Source organism: Lepidochelys kempii, chromosome 4 (genome assembly GCF_965140265.1).
Source record: "Lepidochelys kempii isolate rLepKem1 chromosome 4, rLepKem1.hap2, whole genome shotgun sequence".
Lineage (NCBI taxonomy): Eukaryota > Metazoa > Chordata > Testudines > Cheloniidae > Lepidochelys > Lepidochelys kempii.
In genome coordinates, this window is record NC_133259.1 from 138,441,951 (window position 1) to 138,467,155 (window position 25,205).

Sequence of the window (25,205 nt, forward strand, 5' to 3'; positions counted from 1 at the left end):
AACGTGGGCCACTCCAATGGCTGCACCGCCGGTGGCGTGCAGAGTACAGGGCTACCCGGGTGGTGACGCATGGCTGTGAAAGCAGGCTGTGTCCACGCTTGTCCCTGTGGTGTGTAGCCACGTGTGGCAGTGAAAGGCTCCAGTGGGGGAAGGCGGGGGGACACTATGCTGCTAAAAATACCAGTGTGGACATGGAGGCCTGGGGAGGATGTGTAGAGAGATACCCAGGAGATATCTTAGGATTCAGGTGAGGAGGGCCCAGCACCCTCAGAGCCTAAGCCGGGCCGCAGCGTCTCCACTGCTCTCGATCCCCGTTCCAGCTGGGTGTGAGCATCTGCACGCGACGTGCCACCGGAAGGGTAGACGTACCTAACGGTGCAGTAATATACCAGCCTACCAGGAGTCAGCGCCGGACTGGGCAGCAGGAGCCCTGGGTTCGAATCCTGGCTCTGCTGTGTGACCTTGGGCCAGTTGCCTCCCCCTCTATGCCTTTGCTACCCTTAGTCGTGTGACCTCTTTGGGCAGGGACTCTCTCTCCCAGACCCCGATCTGGGTAGCACAAATAGGAAGTAGCCAGCTGACGACAGAGACGCAGCAGCAGGTCCGAGCGCATGGACCGCGCTCAGTGCGTTCTGCTCTAGGCCCGGTGCAGCCAGCCCGGCCCGCCTTGCCTGGCTCCTAACAGGAGCTTACACGGTATGTTTCCGTTCTGTCGACAGGTAATGAGTAGCGCTGACTGCAGGGCCCATTCGCTGGAGTTAAACCAACAAACGCAACCCCGGTGGGGCAGGGTCTCCAAATGGCTTTGCAGAGCGGCGTTTTATGGACAGCACGCAGACCCCCTCCTCTAATACACCACCCTGATGAAACCGTCTTATTGCAATGACCGGCCGGGGTTAACCCTCTCTTCTGAGCACCTGAGCGCCGGCAATCAATACAGCCCCCCGCAAATCCCTGCTTGGATTTTATTTTTAACTCCCGATTGGAGACAGAGGAGCCTGCCGGAGGTTAACAAAGTTCAGCCCGTTTGCGGTCTGGCAGCCTGCCAGCAGCTAATCTCCTAGGCCCACCAGCTCGCAGGGCTGAGCTGACCCGGGTGTCAAACACAAAGGCAGGCTGTTAGGGTGTCCCCTAAGGGGGACCCAGGCACTTCATAACTCCAGCCTTCAATTAGCCACGACAGCGAGTTAAAGACCAAGGAAATAATATAAAAACAAGCATCACAAAAGGGTTTAAGCAGTGGAACATTTGGTAATTAACTTTTACAGACATAAACACACAGACACAGCCCTGGAACTCCAAATGGCAGCATGGGAGACTCAGGCCATCCATTTGCCCACTCTGCGCCTCAGTTTCCCCATCGATTACATGGAGGGGATAACATTTCCTGCCCCTGCCAGGGCAGGCAAGCCATTACGCAATTTCATGTGTGAAGGCCCCGATCTTGCGACTGGATCCGTAGAGCAGCCCCTGGAATGGAGCCCCATGGCAGCCCCTTCATTTTGTGCTCGTGCCATGAAGGGCTACTAGTCTTCTCTGTATCCCTGCAGCAGCTAGAGGCGCCAACTGAGAGCCAGGCCCCATTGTGCCGGGCGCTGTACAGACACAAAGCCCGCAACAGCGCCTGCCCCAAAGAATTTGCCATGGAAATAGATGAACGGGACAAGGTTTGGGAGGGGAAACCGAGGCACAGCGAGAGGGGAATGTGACATCCCCAGGGCCATGCAGCAGCTCAGCGCTGAGCTAGAAATTGAACCCAAGGGTCATCTATCCATTAGCCCGCACTGCCGCTATCCATGAACATGTGGACGGCGTGTTGCAGAGCTGGGCCCTACACATGTTTCACACTGGCTCTCTGAGCCCCCTGGCAGAATATGTCATCGCCTTGGGAAAGAGAGCGGAGATCACTCACCCGCTGGAAGGGAATGAGAGAGGCAGCCCCCCGCCGCCACAGGACAGCTACACTAAGGCCGCAGCTGCTTGTCTCTGCCCATTTAAAGGGCTGGCCCCAGGAAGGCAACTCAGTAGGGCCCTGTTCCCGTGCAGGTGTGTGAGAAGTAGCACAGCCCGCTAGTAGGAGGAACGGAGGCAGACCCACCATTCGGTGCCTCACGGGACTGGGCTCCTTCGAAGCGTCCCTCCAGCTCCCCCACCCCTCCCAAAGGCTGGGCCTCCGCTGACGGGGGGGCAGGGAAAGCGAGAAGGCATGCAGCCCCCACTCCTTGCACGGCAGGACATCCGTGGGCACACGCTTCCCCACCCCCTTGGCGCCCACAGCTGTACCCATGTTCTGCACAGGGCACGCCATTGGCAGGGGCAGGGCTGCCCAGGGAGGCAAAAGGGGCCGTTTGCCTTGGGCCCGCAAACCGAACGGTCGCTTCTCACCGAAGTTCGGCTCAGCAGCCTCTGTCATGACGCGGGGTTTCCAGGCCGAACCCGTGTGACGCCGGGCCCCCTAGAGAGAGAGAGCGGTTCAGTTTTGTGAACCATTTCCAGGAGCAGCCCGGAATGGCTTCTACCCCGGTGACAAAGCCCCTGGCTCCTCACCCCAGCCTGGGCTCTGCCAGGGTTTACAGAGTATCACCTAGGCCAAGCTTCTCCGACGTAACCTTGCCCTAGATCCACTCTCGTGGCCTCCTCCCCAGCCACACTGCCGCTGCTGGCAGCTGTGCATTCAGAGGGGTTGTACTAGACAATCTCCACTCCCACCTCCAACCCGGTCTCTGTCTCCTCTCCGTCTCCACATGCTGTCTCTGTGCAATTCACACACGTCAGCAGCCTTGCCTGTAGCCTCACGGGAGTGAGCAATGAGGGGGCAGAAGGGGCATCAAATATCAGATGCATTTTGTGTGCGTCGGGGGCAGGATGGGGGAAGGAACAATAACCTCTCTCGGACTGTGCACTTCGGACAATAAAACACACCGGGAACTAGAAGGTTTCATAGCATTTCATTTGTAACCACAGTGAAATCTGCAGTATTGCATCTAAGGCATAACAGGTGATAACATACACATTCTGGCTCCCTCCCTTCCAGCCCACATTGAACAACAGGTGACCCAGGAGAGGCTCCGCATGTCCCTGGACTTCTTGTCTGTTTTGGTGATGGGATGGGATGCAGCAAAAATACAAAGTGCAGTAGGCGGACAGACAGCTCCTTTGTGCTGCGACATGAAATTAACGTTCATTTGATCTTTCTTCTCTCATGATTTAGGGCCCCGTTTTGCCCACTTAAGTCCGTGGGAGCAGCAAATTCTTCTGAGAGCAAAATATGGCCCTGTGGTTTGAACTAGGGAAAGTGGAGGGTATTATAGGGGGATGAAATTGAAGAAATACCCTCCAAATGTTTTTGTTCTATGTAATGGTTTATTTAGGGAATCTGAAATCAGTAGCCTTTATTAATGTTCTTTTCCCTCCATTGAACAGCCACCCTGGTTTGTTATGGTAGGGTTGCTCGGAAGTGCTGGGAAAAACACAGTGGTTTCTTAATGCAAGACGGCTTGTGAGAGTTTGAGTTGTAAATGTGGGTTTGCTCTAGTAGGGTTACTTGTCAGTGCCGGGTGCACAGAGTGGTTGTTGGTTTGGGTTGCTAATAAGCATCTGGCTGCATGCACTGGTTTGTTATAGCAGGATGGTTTATCCTTGCTGGGTTGCTGGCACTGAGATTTTCTTTCTGAGAGGGTTGGAGGTTATATAGGAGTGTGCTGGGATAAGGAGTTTCATGGACTCTGCAAGCAGATGCAAGAAGAAAAGGGAGGTGGAATTTTCTGCCTGATTCCCAACTGCAGCCTTGATGGTGCCTCTTTGCAATGAGTGCAGAGTAAGGAGATCCTGCAGCCAGCAGAAAGTACAGCACATAATACGTTGACACAGGCTGGGTATGGAGGAAGGAATAAATGAGACACCCACATAGACACAGGTGCATCTGCAAAACATACGGAGCCAACAGATGTGAAAAGGACATGAAATATTGGGTGCAAATAACACAGGGAGTTGTCCATACACTTCTCTTTCTTAGCCCAATCTTCTTAATGGAGAAAGGCTGGACTCTAATTTAACCCAACTTTGACTAAAACGCAGCAGTCTAATGTCTACAAACAAAGAGGGCTGCAGTTTCTGACCTGAAATGCCTGTCAGTGGGGCTGGGGGCTGTTTGTGGAGCTGAATGGCAATCGTATAACTGCATCTGGCATTGGCCACTGCTGGAAGACAGGGTACTGGGCTAGATGGACCGTTAGTCTGACTCAGTCTGGCCATTCTTATGGTTAGGAAGAACCGCCCCACCCCACCCCACCCCCAGCCATCAGCAGGCTATTCCATCACTGACTTTGACAGAGTTTCTTGCACCTTTTTCTAAGCAGTTGGGGTTGGCCACTGTTGGAGACGTGATATTGGGATAGATGGAACCTTGATCTGAGCCAGCCTGGTGATTTCTTTTCAGAGCTGTGTATGGTCTTCAGGGCAGGGCCTGTTGCCCCTTGTGATTGCAAAGACTGGCATGTTCTGGTGCTAATCGCAATAATTAATAACAATGTATAAGGGATTTAGGGCTTGTTTCGTCTCCTCTCAATCCAGCAAAGCACTTAATTATGCGCTTCTTCGGGGCTTCCATTTAAACACATGCTTAAGCTCCGTGCTGGATGAGTATCACAGGGTCGCTAAGGGTCACCTTTCATTGTGGCTTGCTCTCACTGTGCACTTTGCATGGAGGGTTCAGGTACTTAGTGAAGCCGACCTACTGGACCAAACTGTCAACCCACTGGAGTCAATGCAAAAGGTTCCATTTACTTATTATTATTAGGGGGAGGGATAGCTCAGTGGTTTGAGCATTGGCCTGCTAAACCCAGCGTTGTGAGTTCAATCTTTGAGGGGGCCATTTAGGGATCTGGGGCAAAAACTGGGGATTGGTCCTGCTTTGAGCAGGGGGTTGGCCTAGATGACCTCCTGAGGTCCCTTCCAACCCTGATATTCTATGATTTCAATGGGGCTAGGATTGAGCCCACAGACAATGAAAATAGTGGAATAACCTTATTGGAAAGAGACATGGGTCTTCTCACCTTTCACGTCCTTATTTTGGAAAGTGCTAACTTACTAGGGTAATGGACACAGAACAACAACCTGAAAAGACCAGATCCGTCTAGTCTAGGATACTGCCTCCAAGAGTGGCCAAGGCTAGAAGCTTTAGAAAAAGATATAAAACCCTTTTCATCCACCTAGCTATACCAGGGGGGAAATTAGTTCCTGATCCCAGCTAGTGATCAGCTTACGTCCTGAAGTATGAGGATGGGCAACGAGAGGAAATGCAAATGCTGTTCTCATACAGAGAAATATGCATGTTCAAATATTGCGATCCTTACTCAGGCACAACTGCCACTTACTTAAATGGGAATTTGGACTGAGTAGGAGCCATAGAATTTGGCCTCCAATCCTTTAAAAAAGAGAGAGAGAAAAGAAAAAAATGTATTAGGCTATTTCCCTCAATAATATCATGTGGCAGTGAGTTCCACAGGTTAGATAGTGAGTGTGTCTTAAATTATTGCCTTTTATTCCCAAATCCTGATTTAGAAGTTGAGGGGCATTAAACTGATTGTAATGTTGTATATTTCACTAGTGTTGCCATAATGTGATTTAACATTGCAGTTTGAGTGACACGTACATGTTTCTTCGGGGGAAGGGAGGGAATGGGAAACTAACATTGCACTGTCTGGCTCATGTGCTTATTCCTTCGGTATGTATTCACTCTGATTCCATTTAGCATGTTTGCAATGATACACTGTGAGGAGGAGGGTAGCTGTCTTGGAGGGGATGCAGATGGAAATGAAGAGTGCTATGGAAAGAAATCCTTGTAGCCCTTCTGAAAGCAAAACCCTCACTGAAGAGCGAGGGAGGTTTGCTCCAGTAATTACAATCAAATCCTGCCGTGCATTTGGTTGCTCTAGATTCTAATTCTATTCCTCTTCACAGTTTGATCCTGCAGTCCCTGTGTAGGCAAAGATCACACCCATTGACCTCAGCAGGAGCAATAGGTGCATTGTAACTCGCTTTAGGCTACACAGTGCTTTATATACCAGCTAAATTCATCTACATTGCACAGAGGGCGAAACTAAGGCAGAGAGACTTATGCAAGGCCACCGAGAAAGGTATGACTGGAACTCAAGAGCTCTTGGCTTGTCAGCCACTCAGCAGATCACTAGCCCACATTTCCTTTGCTAAGGACTGCATGATCAGTCATCTACACTGTCTCCGCAAAGCCTCGCAGAGTCTAACCAAGCCATACCAGACAAGGCCGTTTCTCAGTGGTGCACTGATATTCAAGCTTTACAGAATGCAGCATATAAAATAAGGGTAAAATAACAAATATTCCAAACTGGTATCAGTTACATGCTGCTTCTGAAACATTATTGTGCATACTGCATCGTTGCAAAGTTATAGCTGCTTTTTGGCAACAGTCTAGCATCCAAGAGCATGTGTTTCTTTTCCTTCTCTGCACTGCCACGCAGGCCGATGTGGAGTGGTCACTGATGTCAAACGGTGCCGTGCAGTATCCCAGGATGTACTAGACTCTCTGGCCCTCACCGGTGCCGGTTCAGCTGAAAGGTTTGACCAGTTTCATAGCAGCGTAGTTCTAAGAAAGGGAAGGAAACGAGAGGGGGGAAAAGAACAGACATAAAGCAAATACAATATAATGGCACATATATGTTAAAATGTTCTTCCTTCACATTGCTGCATGGCCCCAGCTTCATGGCAGGAACTGGTATAGAACTCACATCCTCAGGCTGCTAAAAGACAGGTCTATTACATGTGAGCTAAAAGGGACTCGCCTCTGGTTAGCAGCAGTACAGGGCTTTTGATACACAGGCAAGTGGTTCTGATTCCATCCAGTAGAGAGCAGAGGTGTCCGTCGTACTCACTAGCCACTAAACCATTGTAGTTACTCTCCAATTCTGTTTTCTCCTTCCATCTTATTTTTAAGATATCGAAAGGCGCACCTCTTCCCACACTAGCGTGTGCAGGGTGCTGCTGCCTGTCTCCTCCCATCAGCCCCGGCCTCAAACAGCCCCGCCACCAGCCTCCTTGCTGCAACTGAGTTTTAAACCCCCACTGACTTGCTCCAATCGCTCTGTCTCTTTCTATTCCCACTGTCCCCTTATCACCTGCTCCCTCTCTGTGCTCTTGTCCAGTCTCACTGCCAGGGATGCAAGAACCTTCTTCTCTGCAGATCCTACCCTCTAGAACAGACTCCCTGTATTGCTCTGACCTCAGCTGAAAGCTTCCCCTCTCTCACTTCCTTGTGTGTTCCTCTTAGTGCATTTCCCCTCTGTTATTGGCCTCATGGTGCAATGTGGCATTCCCCCCAACACACATCCCCATACGATATCATCCCCTTACTGTTTTCTGTGATTTCGAGCACCTTCTGCGAACCCTTGCAACTTTGTATACTGCAAAGTGTCTTGCGATACAGGTTGCACGGAAGGAACTATACAATAAAGCCAGGGCATGTCACATTCTACTGTCGGCAGAATGCCCCCTTGAGAAAGGAGATGATAGTAACATGCCGGTTAAAGGCTGGTTATCAAGACCATAATAGAAACATGTTAATAGGCGTGTTTATATCATTTGGAAAGAGCTATATTTAAACTAGCTTTGATTCAGACACACGCCCCCCCCCAGCCAAATTGGAAGTTTCTTCTAAACACACTGAATCTAATTGGTACAAGATGTTCTGTCTTAGAATCATAGAATCATAGGACAGGAAGGGACCTCGAGAGGTCATCTAGTCCAGTCCCCTGCACTCATGGCAGGACTAAGCATCATCTAGACCATCCCTGACAGATGTTTGTCCAACCTGCTCTGAAAAACCTCCAATGATGGAGATTCCACAACCTCCCTAGGCAATTTAGTGTTTAACTACCCAGACAGTTAGGATGTTTTTCCTACTGTCCACCCTAACCCACCCTTGCTGCAACTGAAGCCCCTTGCTGCTGGTCCTATCCTCAGAGGTTAAGGAGAACAATTTTTCTCCATCCTCCTTGTAACAACCTTTTATTTACTTGAAAACTGTTATCATGTCCACCTCAGTCTTCTCTTCTCCAGACTAAACAAACCCAATTTTTTCAATCTTCCCTCATAAGTCATGTTTTCTAGATCTTCCATCATTTTTGTTGCTCTCCTGTGGGCTTTCTCCAATTTGTCCACATCTTTTCTGAAATATGGTGCCCAGAACTGGACACAATACTCCAGGTGAGGCCTTATTGACGTGGTATAGAGCAGAAGAATTACTTCTCGTGTCTTGCTTACAACACTCCTGCTCTGCAAGGAGTCACTCTGTTGTTTTTAAAAGACAAAAACTAAAAGCAGGTTACAAGCAAGCTCTTTTGAAAAGCACAAGTAAAGTTTGACTAAAGGCATCATGATAAATTACAGCGCCTAGCGGATTAGGAGGCTGTTTGCCAATTGAGCGTCGCTAATAATGCCATAAATCAGGCGAGCAAAACTGGGGCTGCTTACCAAAAGTCATTAGAAAAGCCTCCAGTGGAATAGAACTTTCTAATTAATTACACACCATTTGTCTTTCCGAGTCTATCCTCCAGAATAGTATTATTTTTATGATTTGACTGGTTCCCTTTTGGAGGGGAGCAGGTTTCCTGTCCAGCTTTGAATTTCTATTAACGAAGTGCTGAAAGCCAACTAGGATTATCAATCAGTGCAGAAAGCAAGCTGTAATTAGAATGAATGGCAATGGAAGCAAAGCTGAGCTTGCATAGCACAAATAGAGCTTGAAAGGGGAGTAAACAGCTGTGTGAAAAAGAGAGCAGAATCCAGCTGGAATGAGCGTTACATTTTTGTATTTTGGTGGCCGCTAAAATCTTTACAATAAGCACTTTGTCAGGTAGATAACTTTACTGGGGTATTCCCTACATTTCATAGATTCAGAAGGCCAGAAGGAACTGTTATGAGCCTCTAGTCTGACCTTCTGCCTAACAAAGACTAGAGAATTTCATCCAGTGACAGGCCTATTGGAAGGCAATATCTTTCCTTATTAAGTCAAGCTCAAATGGAAAGCCCATTTAGGTCGAAGGGGGTCTTTTCCATTAACTTCAGTGCACACTGGATCAGGCCCCAAGTGAGTGGTACTGAGCCTGACAGCAGGTGCTGGAACTAGAGTATATCTTTTAGAAAGACATCCAATCTCAATTTAGAGAGTTCAAGAGATGATGAATTTACCACAGCTCTTGGTACGTTTTTCCAGTAGTTAATTACACTTGCTGTTAAACACACCATCTTATTTCCCGTTTGAATGTTTCTAACTTCAGCTTCCAGCCACTGGATTTTCTTATGTTTTAGCCTGCTGATTAAAGATGCCCCGATGACAGACAAGGTAGAGGGTATATAGAAGGACAGGAATTTTCCAGGGAACATCACCATCAGAGTCCTTATGTGCAAAGGTAATGGTAAAGATTATAAGTGGCGACCACTGTATGAGTAAAGTTAGTTCAGGCTGTCAAGTAATCTGGCTGTGTAGAACAGTCTCCACTCGATTCAGGAACCTCAGACTACCAGCTTTTCAATATTTTGTTTCCATTTTTGCAAAACCTGACAAATTTTAGAGACAATCCACCAAACCTTGCAGTTTTCCGCTCAAAACCAGGATGTTTTTTGAGTGGAAATGGCTTCATCGTCAATTGAAAAAGGTCAATTTCCAATCATCTGCCAAAGTTCAATATTTCTGTAGCAAAACCCACAAAACTGGGATTTTGGTACATTTCCATGGGAAAATGTGGTATATGGCAAAAAATTCATGAAAAAAAGCAATGGACTCACAAAGCAGCATGGAATGAAAGTGCAAATAGGGTTTTCTTTTTTTAAATATTGCCCAAAAATATTTGCTGTTTGCACAAAGCCCCAGTGGGAGGAAGGACATTCTTGTGAGTAAATTTTGAGATTAGGCCTGAGGAGATCTTTGTTCTATTCCCAGATCTATCAGAGACTTGCTTTGTGACTTTGGAAAAGTCACTTAGCCCCTGAATCGGCTAAACATGTGCTTAAATCCACCCTTAAGTCCTTAGGTGCTCTGCTCATCTGGGGCCTTCTCAATTCTCCCCTCTGTACAATGGGTGAAATACCTCCTCAAGCTCACAGTTCAGTTGTGGAGCTTAATTCACTGACATTTCTAAAATGAGCTGAGGACTTAACCAATTAAATCAACTGTAAAGCTTCCCTTGACTTACGTGGGGGTGCAGAATCAAACTGTGAGAGCCATGGATGGCAGGAACTATGCCAGGGAAAATTACTACTGTCGAAAGCCCATGGCTTAAACCTATGGATTGGCCATTTGCTCTTGGAATGTCTGATGACACTGGCTGCCAGAAACTGGCATTATTACATTGGGCATGGGAATCAATCCATGAGTCAGCTGGCTTGTTTCTGTTTCCTGATGGGTTCCTTTCTGCCTGAAATTCAAGGGCTCTTCAAGCTGTCACGGGATAAGAGGGAAGGTCTTCTCATGGATTGGTAACTGGTTAAATGATAGGAAACAAAGGCTAGGAATAAAGAGTCAGTTTTCAGAATGGAGAGAGGTAAATAGTGGTGTCCCCCAGGGGTCTGGAGGGACATTCAACATATTCATAAATGATCTGTAAAACTGGGTGACTGGGCAACAAGATGGCAGATGAAATTCAGTGTTGATAAATGCAAAGTAATGCACATTGGAAAATATCATCCCAACTATACATATAAAATAATGGGGTCTAAATAAGCTGTTACCACTCAAGAAAGAGATCTTGGAGTCATTGTGGATAGTTCTCTGAAAACATCCACTCAATGTGCAGGTCTATAAAATCATGACTGGTGTGGAGAAAGTAAATAAGGAAGTGTTATTTACTCCTTCTTATAACACAAGAACTAGGGGCCATGAAATGAAATTAATAGGCAGCAGGTTTAAAACAAACAAAAGGAAGTATTTTTTCACACAACACGCAGTCAACCTCTGGAACTCCTTGCCAGAGGATGTTGCGAAGGCCAAAGCTATAACAGGGTTCAAAAAAGAACTAGATACATTCATGGAGGATAGGTCCATCAATGGCTACTAGCCAGGATGGGAAGGGATGGTGTCTCTACCCTCCATTTGTCAGAAGCTGGGAATGGGCAACAGGATGGATCACTTGATGATTACCTGTTCTGTTTATTCCCTTTGGGGCACCTGGCATTAGAGCCACTGTCGGAAGACAGGATACTGGGCTAGATGGACCTTTGGTCTGACCCAGTATGGCTGTTCTTATGTTCTTATATTATGTTCTTTTCAGAGTAAGCCTTAGCTCCTGCATTGTCAAGTCCCTCAGAGTCTCTGGTGGAGATGCACCCCAGGTAAGGACATGGAAGCAGATTCCACACACCTCAAGATCTGGGACCTTTGACAACATTTTCCTAGCTAATACAAAGTGAGGAGGGCTCTCTAGCTCTGTACTCATAGGCCCATCTATGGAAAGACAATTCCTCCTTGGATAACATCCTCTGACACTAAATAACCTGGGCAAGTTTAGTGATGAGCACACAGTAGGAGGGCTTAGGGGGGAAAAAAGAACCAAGAAAGCTGTGGATCACCCTGATGAACCGCTGAGGAAATATACGCGTTTCAGTGACCCAGCACAAAGGACCTCCAGCAAAAGAAGCATCCTTTATTTGAGAAATGAACATACCACCAGAAGACGCTTCTACCCACGGTATGGATAGCCAAGTCCACAAGTGTGCACCTCAGCTACAAGAACAATGCTTGCTGGCAAAAAGTAAGTGTGTGGGGCTTAGGGGCCCATGATGCAAAGTATCGTGCAAGATGCTTGATGTCTCTCTACAACAAAGTCAGGGAGAAGAAAACTGAGCAAAGCAGCACAGATAAGATGTTGCATGGGATTACCTTTGCTGAAGAGACAAGCATTCACTGAAGAGACAAGACTGAATGAAGCTGTGACTCCAGTCTTTAAACTAGCAGACCTCCCCCGGTTCTATAGAGCTAGACTAGAACAGCTGTGGGTGGCTGGCCAGGAGCATTCACAGCACTGAACTAAAATCCTGCATCCTTTCACATATGCCAGGTGTCCAAGCACACAAAAGACATGATGTGCTCCATGCCTTCAACCAGGATATTGGACACACCCTCCGAAAAGCATGTGAGGAAGACTCTGACAATAGCAAAAATTATTCCAAGGGATATCTTTCAAATGAAACACAGTTTACTGGATCATTTGACCCAGGATGCCAAGCAAGATCTGTGTCTGAGGCACTATCGGCACTGATGTCCATGATATTGGATGGTCCAAACATTAAAACTCAGAACAAATTTCCGTTCATCCAACTACACTTAGGTTGGCACACCTGTTGCTGTACAACAGCAATATCCATCGCCGTGAAGTACCACAACACAGCTTGAGAAAGATCTTTACCAATCAACATTGGTTTGACATTTCATGCACAGACACGAAAAAATGAGTGAGTGGATACCATCTTTCAATGTGGATTGTCCAACTCCTAAGACAGTGTCGGCCATCTGTCCCAACGTGGCAAACAGTGCATGCCAACACTTGGATTATGAGAAATGTTGTCTGTCTTCTAAAGATTTGTGGTGGTCCATTCACTACTGTGGATGACATAGACCACAATCCCAGCTCCAACACAGCCACAGACTCCTTCCACAGAACTGGGATATCATTTTTTCAGCATCTCAGTACTCAAGTAGAGGGAGTTGTCTGGGAGATTTCCAGCCCAGATCATGAGACTGCAGCATCAGTGATGGAGACTATCATCACTTCCTGAGTCTTACACAATTGTCCCTCCCTTGATCTTGAAGAAAACCAGTGCTGCCATCCCGGCAGCAAAGGTTGACATCAAGACTGATTGCCAGCTGATTACCCAAGCCCTGCAAGAAGAATGCAGGTGGCTTGAACAAGTAAGACAAGCAGCAAGCCTGGATACCTTCAATAGAGATCAAGACATTTCCTGGGCAGTTTACTTCGCCAGCAGACAGCCAGTGCCAGATTTCACCCCAACCATTACTGAGTTTCTGCTCTTTCCAGGTGACTCCAAGTCTGTGGCAATGGTTCAGCATGCCAGGAGGTGATCAAGAGGGTTGTACACCACCTAAACCCATGCCAAGTGCCCCTGACTGCTGTGAATCAGCCCATAACCAAACAGACACAGTCGACCTGGCCTGCTGGGTACGGAGAGGACAAATCAGTCATTATGCTGGGTGGTCTTCATCTGGAAATGGCAAGTCTGAAGCTGATTGGAGATTGGCTAGAGGACAGTGGATGGACGGAAGCCCTTGTTCAGGCCAAAGTGGCCTCCCCAGCAATGGCTGATCCTTCTAGAAAGTGTCTCATATTGCATGAAGTAGGCATGCCCACCAAGTAACGGCCAGCAATCTGTACATCTTGGTCGCAAATGCAGACACAGAAGATCTCAGGGAAGGTGAGGCCTCCGTGGGGTATAATAAATGGTGTTGTCAGGTGCACAGCTGGCTCTCAGCTTGTTTGCTAGGCAACCCAGCAAGCTCCACTGGCCCAAAGAACCGTCTCCAAGTGGCTGTGCTTCCTCACTGGGCAGGGGAGCCAGCAGCCAGCCGTGTGAGCCTTGCGGCAGCACCGGGGCTGCTCAATACGTCCTACGCCCGCAGCTGTGTTTGCTCTGCTCCTGGTTCCAGTCCTTGTTCCCGCCCTGCTCCAGCCTGCCTCTAGCCCTTCCTCCAACCCTCACACCAGCCAGGACTCCTGTCCACTCCAGTCTAGTCCTTGCCCTGCTCCTGATTCTGACTCCGGTTCTGACCTTTGGCTTGGCTCCTCGACCCTGGCTCCAGCTTCACCCTCGGCCTGCTGCCTGACTCCCGGATCTACACTCACCATTACTCTGAACTGCCACCGCAACCACCATGCAAGATCCTGCTCTACCGACTAGGTAGGCTGCCTGTGCCCCAGCAGCTTGGAGTGTGAGCAGCCCAAAAAGACCAGACATAAGGAGGGTGCAGGCATAACAATGTGGTGGTCCCTCCTGGAATGACCCCGCGGGAGCCAAACTCCCCCTTACAGAGTCCATCAGGGCCTTCCAGGAACTGCAGACCAAGGTTGCTGCACTTTGGGATGAGAATGCAGTCTGGCGGGCCCAGGCTGTGATGAGACAATGACACAGGGATGCCACCCTCCAAGCCCCGGCGGTGGCTACAGCCGCCGACCTTCACGCATACTGTCCGCAAGCCCATGGTCCCCCAGGTTTAATGGGGACTGTGCCCGGTTCTGGGAGTTCTTGAATCAGTGTCGCCTGCAAGTGTTGAGGTCACCCCTTCTCAGAAAAGAGTGCAGACTTAGTTAAACTGGACACCAAAGACATTGCAGACTCTGTGAGGGAGGCTGAGACTCTGTGAGAGAGATTGAGAAGATCGGGCAGCAGCAGTTCCACATTTGTAACAGAGACAAGACAAAATCAAGCCATTAACAGAGCCTATCAAGCAAAATAAACTCCCTTTGTTCAGCAGACCTCCTGTAAGGGAGATCTCCAAGACCAAATTGCAGGTCTCACGGGGAATGGGATGTTTCAATATACTGACGACTGTGAAAGACTTTCTTGTTTCTTAATTCATTTTAGGCTGCGTGTTTATGTAAACTTTTATATAAACTGCCTTTTTGACACACAGCGATATCCAGTAATGCACAGATCAATCTGATATAGTGTTATTAGCAAAAAGATATGTCACTTTCTGTTCGTGAAGAGAAATTTGTAAACTTATTGTGTTATTTTTCTACATAATTAATATTTCAGTAAAGACACTGGTGACATGCTACAGAGCATGTTAATTATCAATATTTTTGTGCAAGCTCAAGCCCTCGCAATCCATTGCGTTAGTTTTTAGGACACCTAATACAATAGGAAGGCAAATGTACAGAAATAAAAACCACTGGGAACCATAAATAATCAGTAACAGAAAAACGTCAATAGAAAAATTGCATTCAGAATTGTAAATGCTGCCGCAGAGGGAAAGACTTCAGAGGAGACAGGAGTTCCCTGTGCAGAGAAACCCACAGGGAGCGGAAGAGTGATTGGCTCAGCAGAGGAAAGAGAAGCTAGGATGCTCTAGGGAGAAGCCAGAGGCCTGCAAACCAAAGGGAGGTCGTGTTAAACCCAAGCTGTGGGGAAGCCGCTTGGGGGCTTGGAGTTAGGAAGTGAGCCAGGGAAACAGCAGCATATCAGAAGAAGCAGCCCTAACTGCTTAATAGACGGTCCCTGAGCTGGAACCCAGAGTAGAGGGTAGACCTGAGTTCCTCTAACAGCCCTGAAGAAGGGGCGTACAAGCCCAACAGAAGGAAAATTTAGCCTAGGATATGGCTGAAGACTGACCCCAAAGGACGGGCCAAGGAATAAACCATAAGGAGGTCAAAAGCTCTTTTGTGTTGGGACATTTAATGAACATTCAAACTGGACTTTTTTGTGAACCCGGAAGGGGACTGAACTGTTTGGGCCTTGGCTGGACGGCTGAGCCATGGAAGACCTGGTGAGAGGCAGACAGCCTGCAGGAGGCACCAGGGACAGGGGCCCCTTGCAGCATCGCACCCTGACACAAAGGGGAGCTAGGGGTAGTAAGGACACTACCTTCGAGCACCACCATTCAGGAAAGAGGTGGACAAACTGGAGGGAGTCCACAGAAGAGCAACAGAAATGATCAAAGGTCTAGAAAACCTGACCTCTGAGGGAAGGTTAAAACTGGGCCTGTGTAGTCTTGAGAAAAGACGACTGAAGTGGGGGGGGGGCTGAGAGTCTTCAGATGGGCCAGAGAAGTTACAAAGCAACCGGGGATCAGCTGTTCTCCACGGCCACTGAAGGGAGGACAAGAAGTCATGGGCTTCATCTGCCACAAGGGAGATGTAGGTTAGATATTAGGGAAAACTTTCTAACTCTAAGGGAGGCTGTGGAATCCCCATCATTGGAGGTTTTTAAGAACAGGTTGGACAAACAGCAGTCAGGGATGGTCCAGGTTTATTTGATGCTGCCTCAGCACCAGAAGATTGGCTAGACGACCAAGGTACCTTCCAGTCCGACATTTCTATGAGTCTATAAAAATCCTTAAGCTCTCTGCTGCTCTGAGACCTTTAGCTCTCCGTGTCTCAGTTTTCAGCTTTTATCTCACACCCTTTGTCTGTATAGATCAGTGGCTCTTTTCCATAATGCAACTTCCCCAAGTTTCCCCTCCCATTTACTTGGAACACCCTCCTCCATCCTTCCATTACCAATATGGGAAGGAAAGGCAGTCACAACCCACTGACACCTGCTCATGACTCCCAAACTGAGAATATATGCGTGTAAGCTCTTCAGGGACTGTCTCTTACTGTCTGTACACGCCACGCCTAGCACACTGGGGCCCTGCTGTTGGCTGAAGCCTCTATGGACTACTGTAATCCAAATAATAATAATAAAGGCTTGTCCTTTAATGTATGCACTCTGAATTGTAACAGTGACTCTTGCCAAAGATCTGTATGTTACGGGTATCTAGAGTGACCAGACATCCCAACATTATCAGGACCTTCCCAGCATTAGGGGCTTTGTCTTATATATGGAACTGTGCCCCGCCCCTGAAAGAAAGTGTCCCGATTTTTCACACTTGCTATCTGATCACCCAAGGGGTAACCCCAATACAGAAACAATCCCCACTGTTCTAGCTTTAGTACCAAAGGTTGATATTTAAGAGAAAGGAACTAAATCTCCAAATGGGATAGACAACCCGGTGACCCAAAAATCTGGGGGAAGCCATTTTAAATATATAAAAACAGAAACATTCCATGAAACAGTCTAGCTTTCACAAAAGATGACTAAGCCTGTCCAAAGTAAAATGAAATACAACAACAATTTGCTAGGAACAGTCAGAGAAAAACACAAGCAATAATGAATGTAAATTAATATTTAGAGCTAAAGGATTTTTCTTTCTCTCCACTTAGTTTTAGTACCATAATATTGTAACAAATCCTAAACCACTGGAAATGTAAAGGAGACAGTAGGGATAGAACGGAGATCCTCCTGCTCAGAAAGAAGAGTCCCTGCTACTTGAGCTAAGGAAAATTGCTTGTAGTATAGGGCATAGGAAACACAACTGACCATTTCTGATTCTGTCCAGCAGAGGACGGTGCTTCGCACTTGTCTGATTATGTCTTTTTAAATAATAGTTAGCATGTAACTGATCCTTTCTCAGATGAGGCAAGTATTATTGTCCTTTAGTAAAGATGGGGAACCGGAGATAAAGAGACGTCTCTAGAGTTGAAAGCCAGGGACTCCAGAGCTGAAATCTTTGTCCCTCATATCTTTGTCCACAAGCACAATCTATTGTGTGTGATCTCAAATGGTTTGAAAGAGATTACAGTGCTTAGGAGACTTGAACACTTTGCTTTATGGCTGCACACGAAGCAATCTGCAAATGCAGCCTCTCTCTTGGATAAAGATATAAATTACCCCAAAAGAGTGTGTGTTGGCGGGGGGTTACAGATGTACACGGCACAGAATTTGTTAAGTGCTGGAAAGAAAGAGGTCGGTCATTTTTCTATCAGTCTGGGGAAGGGAGGAATGGGATCCAAAACACAGCATGAATTATTTCAGTGTTTTAAAAACAGGAGGATTTGAAACCCATCCCCAGGCCAAGCTGGAAGGCTGGAGGTTTGGTTATTTATTTATTTTGTTTTGCAAATGGAATTGAACACAAGGCAGAAAAAGCCACTGTGCTGATTAATGAGGTGGGATCCTTTCCCCTCTGTTCCATACATTATATCAGCGGAACACTCCTTCCAAGCCCTGATAATAAGAGATTGGGCTGCTTGGATCCCTGTAAACTATCCTGCATCTTTAACCAATTACATTTGAACATACTTTCACTCCTGCTCAATGGAGGGGGGTGGGGAAAAGCTGCCTTTCTCTTCAAGTCAGCAGCAGCGCTTTCCATCCCTGGATGGCCTTCCACTTGGGGATCTCAAAGCACTTTGGAAATCAATGAAACCTCACCACCTACCCCGCGAGGCTGGAATTAGTATAATCGCCATCCCCATTCTACACATTGGGGAAACTGAGGCACAGAAAAGGTATATGACTTGACACACAGCAGAATCCAGACAGACAGACCCTGGAAACCCCCACGATCCCCATCCCTGGGGCAGTTCATTGGCGCTAGCAATGGAGATAAGGCTAGTGCGGGCCGACCATGACGAGGTGTGGCTGAGAAAACAAGGACATGCCCACGCTAGGGCTATGGGCGGAGTTGTGCCGACGGCAGGGCAGTGGTGGGAGATGGGTAAGTAAAATGCTAGCGTAGCCACGGCATGGGGGTTGGTTCTAATAGCTGCCTGGGGGGCCTGGCAGTGTTTCTCCAGCCCCTGCTGACATCGTACCGGGAAGGCGTAGATGAAAATCCCGATGAAGAGCAGCAGGATGAAGACCACGACGGCGACGAGAAAGACCCACTTGAAGCGCCGCCATAGGATGTACTTCATGGTTTTGTAGGGGGAGGTGAACCACAGGAAGGAGGTTTCCGGGCGCCTGCAACCAGGACCATCAGGGTTAGCTGTGAGCTCACTGCACGGGATGGCCCCCTCAGCCTTTAGCGACTGCTGAGCACGACAGGCATCTCTAAGGGGGACTGCGCCCAGTCGGACGCGCCGCGGAATGTGCCAGCTGAACCCCCACACAGTGATCCTGGGTGCGTCCAGGCAGAACATGCCAGCTGAGCCCCCACTAGGTATGCACTGACCAGATGTCCCCATGGTACCATCTGAACCCTCTTGGATACCATGGGTACATCCTGGCACTACATCCCATCTGAGCCCCCGTGGATGCCATGAGTACATCTGGGCAATACGTGCCATCTGAGCCCCCTTAGAGACCACGGGATACAGGCAGGCAGTACGTGCCCTCTGAGCCCCCTTAGATACCCTGGGGTACAGGCGGGCAGTACGTGCCCTCTGAGCCCCCTTAGATACCATGGGGTACAGGCGGGCAGTATGTGCCATCTGAACACACACACACACAGATGGTAACGAGCTATAATGCCCCACTATAAGTGTTTGCTGGATTGGGCCTCTGTAGATTGTGACCTCTTGTCACAGGGGCCTGTCTTTTCAACTTGCTTCTAAAGTGTCCCAGGTCCCTATGGTTGAGTTAGAATCAACAAGCTCTTACTTGGGGTCCTCCAGCTTCGGGTTCATGTTTGGCTCGTCGCGGCCCATCCCCGCCGGCCTTTCTTCCTGCTCCTGCTCTGTCACAATCTCCAAGGTCATTTCCAATTTACCCTGCATGGGAAAAGAGGCAGGAAATAGAGTAATTGGCTCTGTGGAGCAAAACACTGAATTGGGAAAGGAAAATTGTTTCAGGGCTTCGGCCAATGGCTAACTCTTAGGGATCAGGGTGATTATCCCACATCTGCTACTGCTGGATTTGGGTACTGGCCACAGGACGCTGGACTAGATGGACCATGGGTCTGATCCAGTCTGGCAATCGTTGTGTTCCTCTGTTTCAAATTAGAACTCTCTGTGCTAGGAGGCTGAGCTCGATTCAACCATATTTTTTTACGCCAAGAACATATCCCTTCCGTCGATTCTTCCATGAAAGCGCTAGCGAATAAGTGTACAGGCTGCAATGTCTGAGGAAACAACCAATATTGAGCCACTAATGGAGAATATTTGCAAAAAGTGAATTTTCAATATGTAATCACGCGCGTTCACTGGGGTCTAAGTACTCATCCAGTCAGGGAACAGACACGTGCTGTACCACGTGACCTCAATGACCAATCAGAACAATTCAGTTTTCCAACTATCAAACTCTCATTCAGGGACCATCATTTTGATCTGTTTCTATGGTGCCTAGCACAATGGGGCCCTGGTCAATGACTGAGGCTCTTAGGGCACACAAATTAATAATCATGAGAAATTTGAGAATACAAAACAAGGCAAAGTTCACTACAACAAATGATTTGTTCTGAATTATTTGCCCAGTGCTATGACAAAAGCTGGAAAACCCTTAACAGAGGAAGGATGGACCAGGGTTTAGGGCACTAGCCTAGACCCAAGATCAATTCCCTTCCCTGCCACAGATTTTCTTTGTGACCTTGGGCAAGTCACTTAGCCTCTCTGAGCCTCAGTTCCCCACCTGTACAACAGAGATAAAAGCAAAGATGATGTCAAGTGAGCCAAAGGGACTTACTGCTATGGTCTTCTTCTCTTCTGCCTCCACAACACAGGGCCACCAGCCCTTGACAGCTTTCTGCTCAAAGAGCGACACAAATCGATCAGAGGACAAGGTCTCATCCAGGATGTTTAAGGAGCACTTCTCAGCCGTCTTGGTGGGTGTTGGCATCCGGTTGAGGTCCATCTGAACAGAACCTGCAACGTTGAGCATTTACAGGTTGAGCATAAATCACATCTCCCAGGATCTGGAGGAAGATTGGGTTCGGGACAGGCTGGGGGTTCCCTGATCCCATGGCCCCAGCCATAAACGTTAACACGTGGCATAACGGGCACCGAAATCAGGACTGGATTTCCCTATGAGCTCAGCTCCCATTGTGATACCATCCGGCAGCTTTTCTCAGGAACTTAGTGCCCAATGTGCGGAGTGCTGGCCCCAAATGGTTGAGGACCAACTTATTTAAGACCTTGTCTCTCCCTGTGCCCTAGTGCCACTGGGGCAGTCAGGGGGCATCTGGTTTGTATAAGAGCAAGGGGCAGCTGGCAACATTCTCCATTCTCAGGGTCTGGCTACACTGCAATGTAAGCTCAGGGGAAGTGGGGCTCGAGTGGAATCCTGGGCTTGAACATCTACATTGTATTTTAACGCTATGTTAAGACCTTTCTAACCCATGCTCGAACCTAGGCTTGGGCGTCCACACTGCAGTGCTCAGACCCGAGTCAAAGTCACCATATCCCAAAGTCCCTAGCAACCCCTGCCGAAACGTGGCCACTGTAGCCCTAGGACCATGGTGCACTGGGGGAAAACTTTACTGCCCGCCCTACACATTACCAGGAAGCAGCTTGCTTTGGGAAAGGTTTGATGGATTCGCTCACCCTTGCAAACCCAGGCGGCTCTCTGATAGTGTGCTTGGAGATAGGAGATCAGAAGAGAAGGGGTTAACGCTGGCCTGAGCTGCTGCTTTTTGCAAATGGGAGGTAGCTTCCCTTCTCAGTGGAGTGGATTGCAGACTGTTGGGACAGAGAGGCCTGAGGAAGTTGTCCCGTGGAATCGTGGGATACTTCTGGCTCTCTCCTGGGACCCAAGTCAAACAGGGCCGTGTCTACACTGCAGTAAGCCTTGGACCCTGGGTCCCGACTTAACTCACTCTTGGACCTTCCAGCCATGCAGGGCCCTGGGACCCTGGGTCCAAGTCCTGGGTGAGCACCAGTGCAGTGTAGACGGAAGGGGTGTGAGGCTTGAGCCCGAGCTTGTGCTGCAGCATAGACATACCCTGAGCTTTGGAAGTCACTCCCTCTTGGTTTGACATAATTCAGGGTATGCTGCAAGCCATGCTGGCTTGCCTGAGCTCGGAGAGCCTGGCAGGCCACCAGCGGGAGCGTGAAGAACTAGGGACTATGGGAAGAATGAGATCTCCCTTTGTAGAGAGCGTTGAGTTCTATAGATGACAGATCTATCTATCACTCAATAGACATAATCAGCTGCCTCGTTTATATGTGCATCTACGCTGCGTATAATTCATTGCTTACAGCGCTCTGTTAGACGCCTGACAAAAGGGCCTCCCAATTTTGGTTCTCGCTTTGCCAACGTTCAGCAGCCTGAAATGCGGATTTCACGTTGTCCAGTCTCTCAAGTTAAGCAGAGGTTTTCTACAGGGAGGTTAGAACAGTGTTCAGATAAGGAACCACCTAAGGAAATCCCAGAATTAATTGCTCCAGTGTGGTGGTGGGGTCGATGTGCGGCTGGAAGCACAGAAGAGAGGTAATGCTTTGGTCCTGACCATTTGTGGACAATAAAGACCCCACAGCAATATTTTCAGGGGGCAGTCTGTTAGCCCAGATGTCCTGCTTCCCACCCCGTTGGGTATTTACATTCTGCCTGCCCCACCCCTTCCACCTCTGCAATTTCAATTGGATACAATTTGCCTCCTCACTTCCCGTCCCAAACTGTTTTGTCAAAAATTCACTAGTTGTGAAGGATCTTGTTTTCTCCCTACATTGCCTGAACTAGCCATCTTCTAAATCTTACCGCTCCATGGTCCCAGCTAGCCTGATGGGGGCTGGGAACTTCGAATGCACCTAAGTGACTTAGGAGTAGGGGATTTCTCCTTCTAAGTCACTTAGGAAATCTCACCCCTGGATCTTGCTAGTGCATTTACAGCTTGAGCATAGATCACATTTCACAGGATCTGGGGGGAGATTGGGGTCTGGGACCGACTGGAGGTCCCCTGACCCAACCATTAAGAACTGCAAGAGGAACATCACCTAGGTCTGGTCGCCCACTGCCACTGCTCCAACACCGTACTAGCCTGGGAGAGAAGTGGAGTATCTAAAGTTAGACAGCAAAATGCGTCGCAGACACCTACATGCTGATGCAAAGAGGGATTTAGACAGATAAATGCTGATCCAGGCACCTCCTTTGCCTCAGCCGGCGTTTAGGTGACTCCCAGTGGTATTCGGGTGCTCGACTTAGGCAGCCATATTTGAAAGTGGGGCCCAGCCTCGCTCTTTGCGTGTTCAGAGCCAGCAGTGACGAACGCAGAAGAGCTGCCCGGGGGAGTCAATGAGAGACAAGGCAGAGGAGGTAACATCTTTCATTGGAACAGCTTCTCTCCCTCTCACTAACAGTGGAGCCCATAAAGATGTCACCGCGCTCACCTTGTCTCTCTAGTACCCTGCGCCCGACATGGCTACAGCTACCCTGCAAACAGGAAGAGTAAATGAGATCTCCAGAGTTGCCCCTTGGCATGCCCTTGGCAGCTGTTCTGACCAGTCACCGGTGACGCTCTGTTGTGCTGCCTGCCGCAGTCTGCAGAGAGGCAAAAGCTGCTCTCTGAGATGGGTGGTCATTCGCCTCAGGAGGACATGCAAAGCTGGACCTTAAGCCACTGTGTCACGTGTCCCCCCGAACCGTGGCTGGGTTAGACTAAGCCCCTCACAAGAGGGTCCTGAGATCCTCTATGTCCCTGGGGTGGTGTGTGCATACCGATGGCCCTCAAAGATATCATCTCTCTCTGCACTGCATCGTTAGCTGAACACAGAAACTTTTACCATGATCTATCCCGGTGTATTGTGATAATAATGCAAATCTTTAGACCCATGTAAAACAAAAAAAGTGGCAGATTACATTATTTTTCTGGCAACTGGCAAATCCATTAAAAAAAACGGCCAGGCTGGTCAAATGCTGGCCAGGTAGTGACCCTACTTTGGCCCCTTTTCCCAGTGCTTCTTCCCCACCAGTTCTTTCCCAACGGCCCTTTCTGCCCAACAGTTATTCCCAGAATTCTGTGGCCTGTCCAGGCTGGGCCCCATATCCACCCCACTGCCTGTCAGTGAAGACACAAGGGGAAGCTGTCTCCAGCCTAGAGTCATGGCCAAGGCTAACTTCTCTTGCTTGCTCTGGAGTCTGGGCTGCATTGTGCCTCCCTCAGGCAGTCACGCCTGATCGTATGGTTAAATTCACTGTGCCAAGCACTCCCGTGCTAAGAGCCAGGCCATTGCTCCAAGGCCGACCAGCCGTCATCCTTGGAGAGGCGCCGGGGACACTGACAATGATACCGCGCATGTCACAGGGCCGTTCCCCCCAAGAGAGTCCAAAGTGCTTTGTGGGCGTAATCGAAAGCCCCCCTGAAGTCAGTGGGAGTCTTTCCAATAGTGGCAGGCAGCGGGGAAGAATGGATGAGAGCCTGGGAGGCTGAGTTCATTGCTGGCGGGGTACGGGGATTGGGGGAGAGCTCCTGCAGTGGGAGACCAACATCACTTTAAGAAATTTTGAAGTATTGGCAACACTAATTGTCTCTCTCTCACACACAAACAACTCAGAGGGGGGAGTCAGGGGAGTGCAAAAATCAAAAACCAGACCAAAATCACAGCGTGTACACGTTTAATCTTCGGCTTTTTGGATTTGTCTTGTGGTGTTTGAACCATGGTGGTTGGCCAAAAGCTGCTTCAGGGAGACTCCATCCCTTTAACATGCAGCGGAGGCTACAAGTCCCAGTGGGTGCAGGGTATGATGGGACTGGTGGCAACTGAGGGTCGGGGGGCAGAGTACCCGGGCTGCGGTGAATGGGGAAGGTGGTTCTCCCACAGGGCTCGAGCCTGCCTCTCTTACCCAGCTACAGCATCCAGTGGGTGGGACTCACAAGCCCCTTCTCCCTGGGCCAGCGGGCGGCTGCCTTTTTTCACCTGGCTCATTTGTGCAGGTTCCTGCGAAATGTGAGACTTGGGGGGGCAAATACATTTGCAGGGCTGGAGGAGGGTCAGATGCGGGGGCTCCAAATTAATTATTTACATTGTTGGGGGTTGGGCTCGGCTCCATCAGGCACGAGCGAGAGCAGGACCAAAAATCTCCTAGTTAGGATTGGGTGTTCCTGTCACAAAACAACACATCCCTCCATCTGCAGTGTGTGGAGACACACATGCCCCCAGCAGAGAAGCCAAGCACAGTCCCCCAAAGGCTCACAAATCATGAGTCAACTCCAAAAATTATGAGATTTAAAAAAAAAATTTAATATGGACTTCTTTGGTCGGTCTTTTTTCTTTTTTGATCCCGCCCCACCATGCATGTGTAATTCAGTGTTGCCAGCTCTTCCAAATTTGAGTGAGATGATTTTGGCCCATGTGTTCTTTTCTCCCCCAGTTACTAACACTGTTTTCCACCAACTAGGTTATTTGAACTGCTTAACCCTTTACAGGTAAGGAGATCCAGTACAACTGCCAAGGAGGGATTTTATGCTACCCTTCCCTCTATAAAAAGGAAAGGAGGACTTGTGGCATTGGGGTGGGGAGCAGCAGTTTTCGCTCAGGTCCGTTGCCCAGGGCGGACCAGGCCCGACAGTAGAGTGAAGGAGGGAGTTCCCCTAACTGGCTCCAGCGAAATCTGGGGGCGCCCTCCGCTGGCAGCACAGTTGAGGCCCGTCACTTTACAACTGCTGGCCATGATACTCCGGCGGGTGGACCGACGGCTCCACCATGGCCATGAGTCACCCCTCTAAGGCCCTGACGGGCGCAGTAGTG

The 25,205-nt window shown here is 48.8% G+C and overlaps 1 protein-coding gene across 4 annotated transcripts in view; it reads right to left on the minus strand.

Annotated features, from left to right (window-relative positions):
* Positions 1-2,941: 2,941 nt before the first annotated feature.
* DYSF (dysferlin) overlaps positions 2,942-25,205 on the minus strand; it is a 304,075-nt gene continuing 281,811 nt past the window's right edge. For all 4 annotated transcript variants that reach the window (XM_073343024.1, XM_073343025.1, XM_073343023.1 and 1 more), the window contains 4 exons: positions 20,209-20,387; positions 19,189-19,298; positions 18,402-18,549; positions 2,942-6,622 (listed from right to left, as the gene is read on the minus strand). In XM_073343024.1, coding sequence (XP_073199125.1) covers positions 6,584-6,622; positions 18,402-18,549; positions 19,189-19,298; positions 20,209-20,387 — 476 coding nt within the window. In that variant the 3' untranslated portion in view covers positions 2,942-6,583. The remainder of the gene's footprint in view (positions 6,623-18,401; positions 18,550-19,188; positions 19,299-20,208; positions 20,388-25,205) is intronic.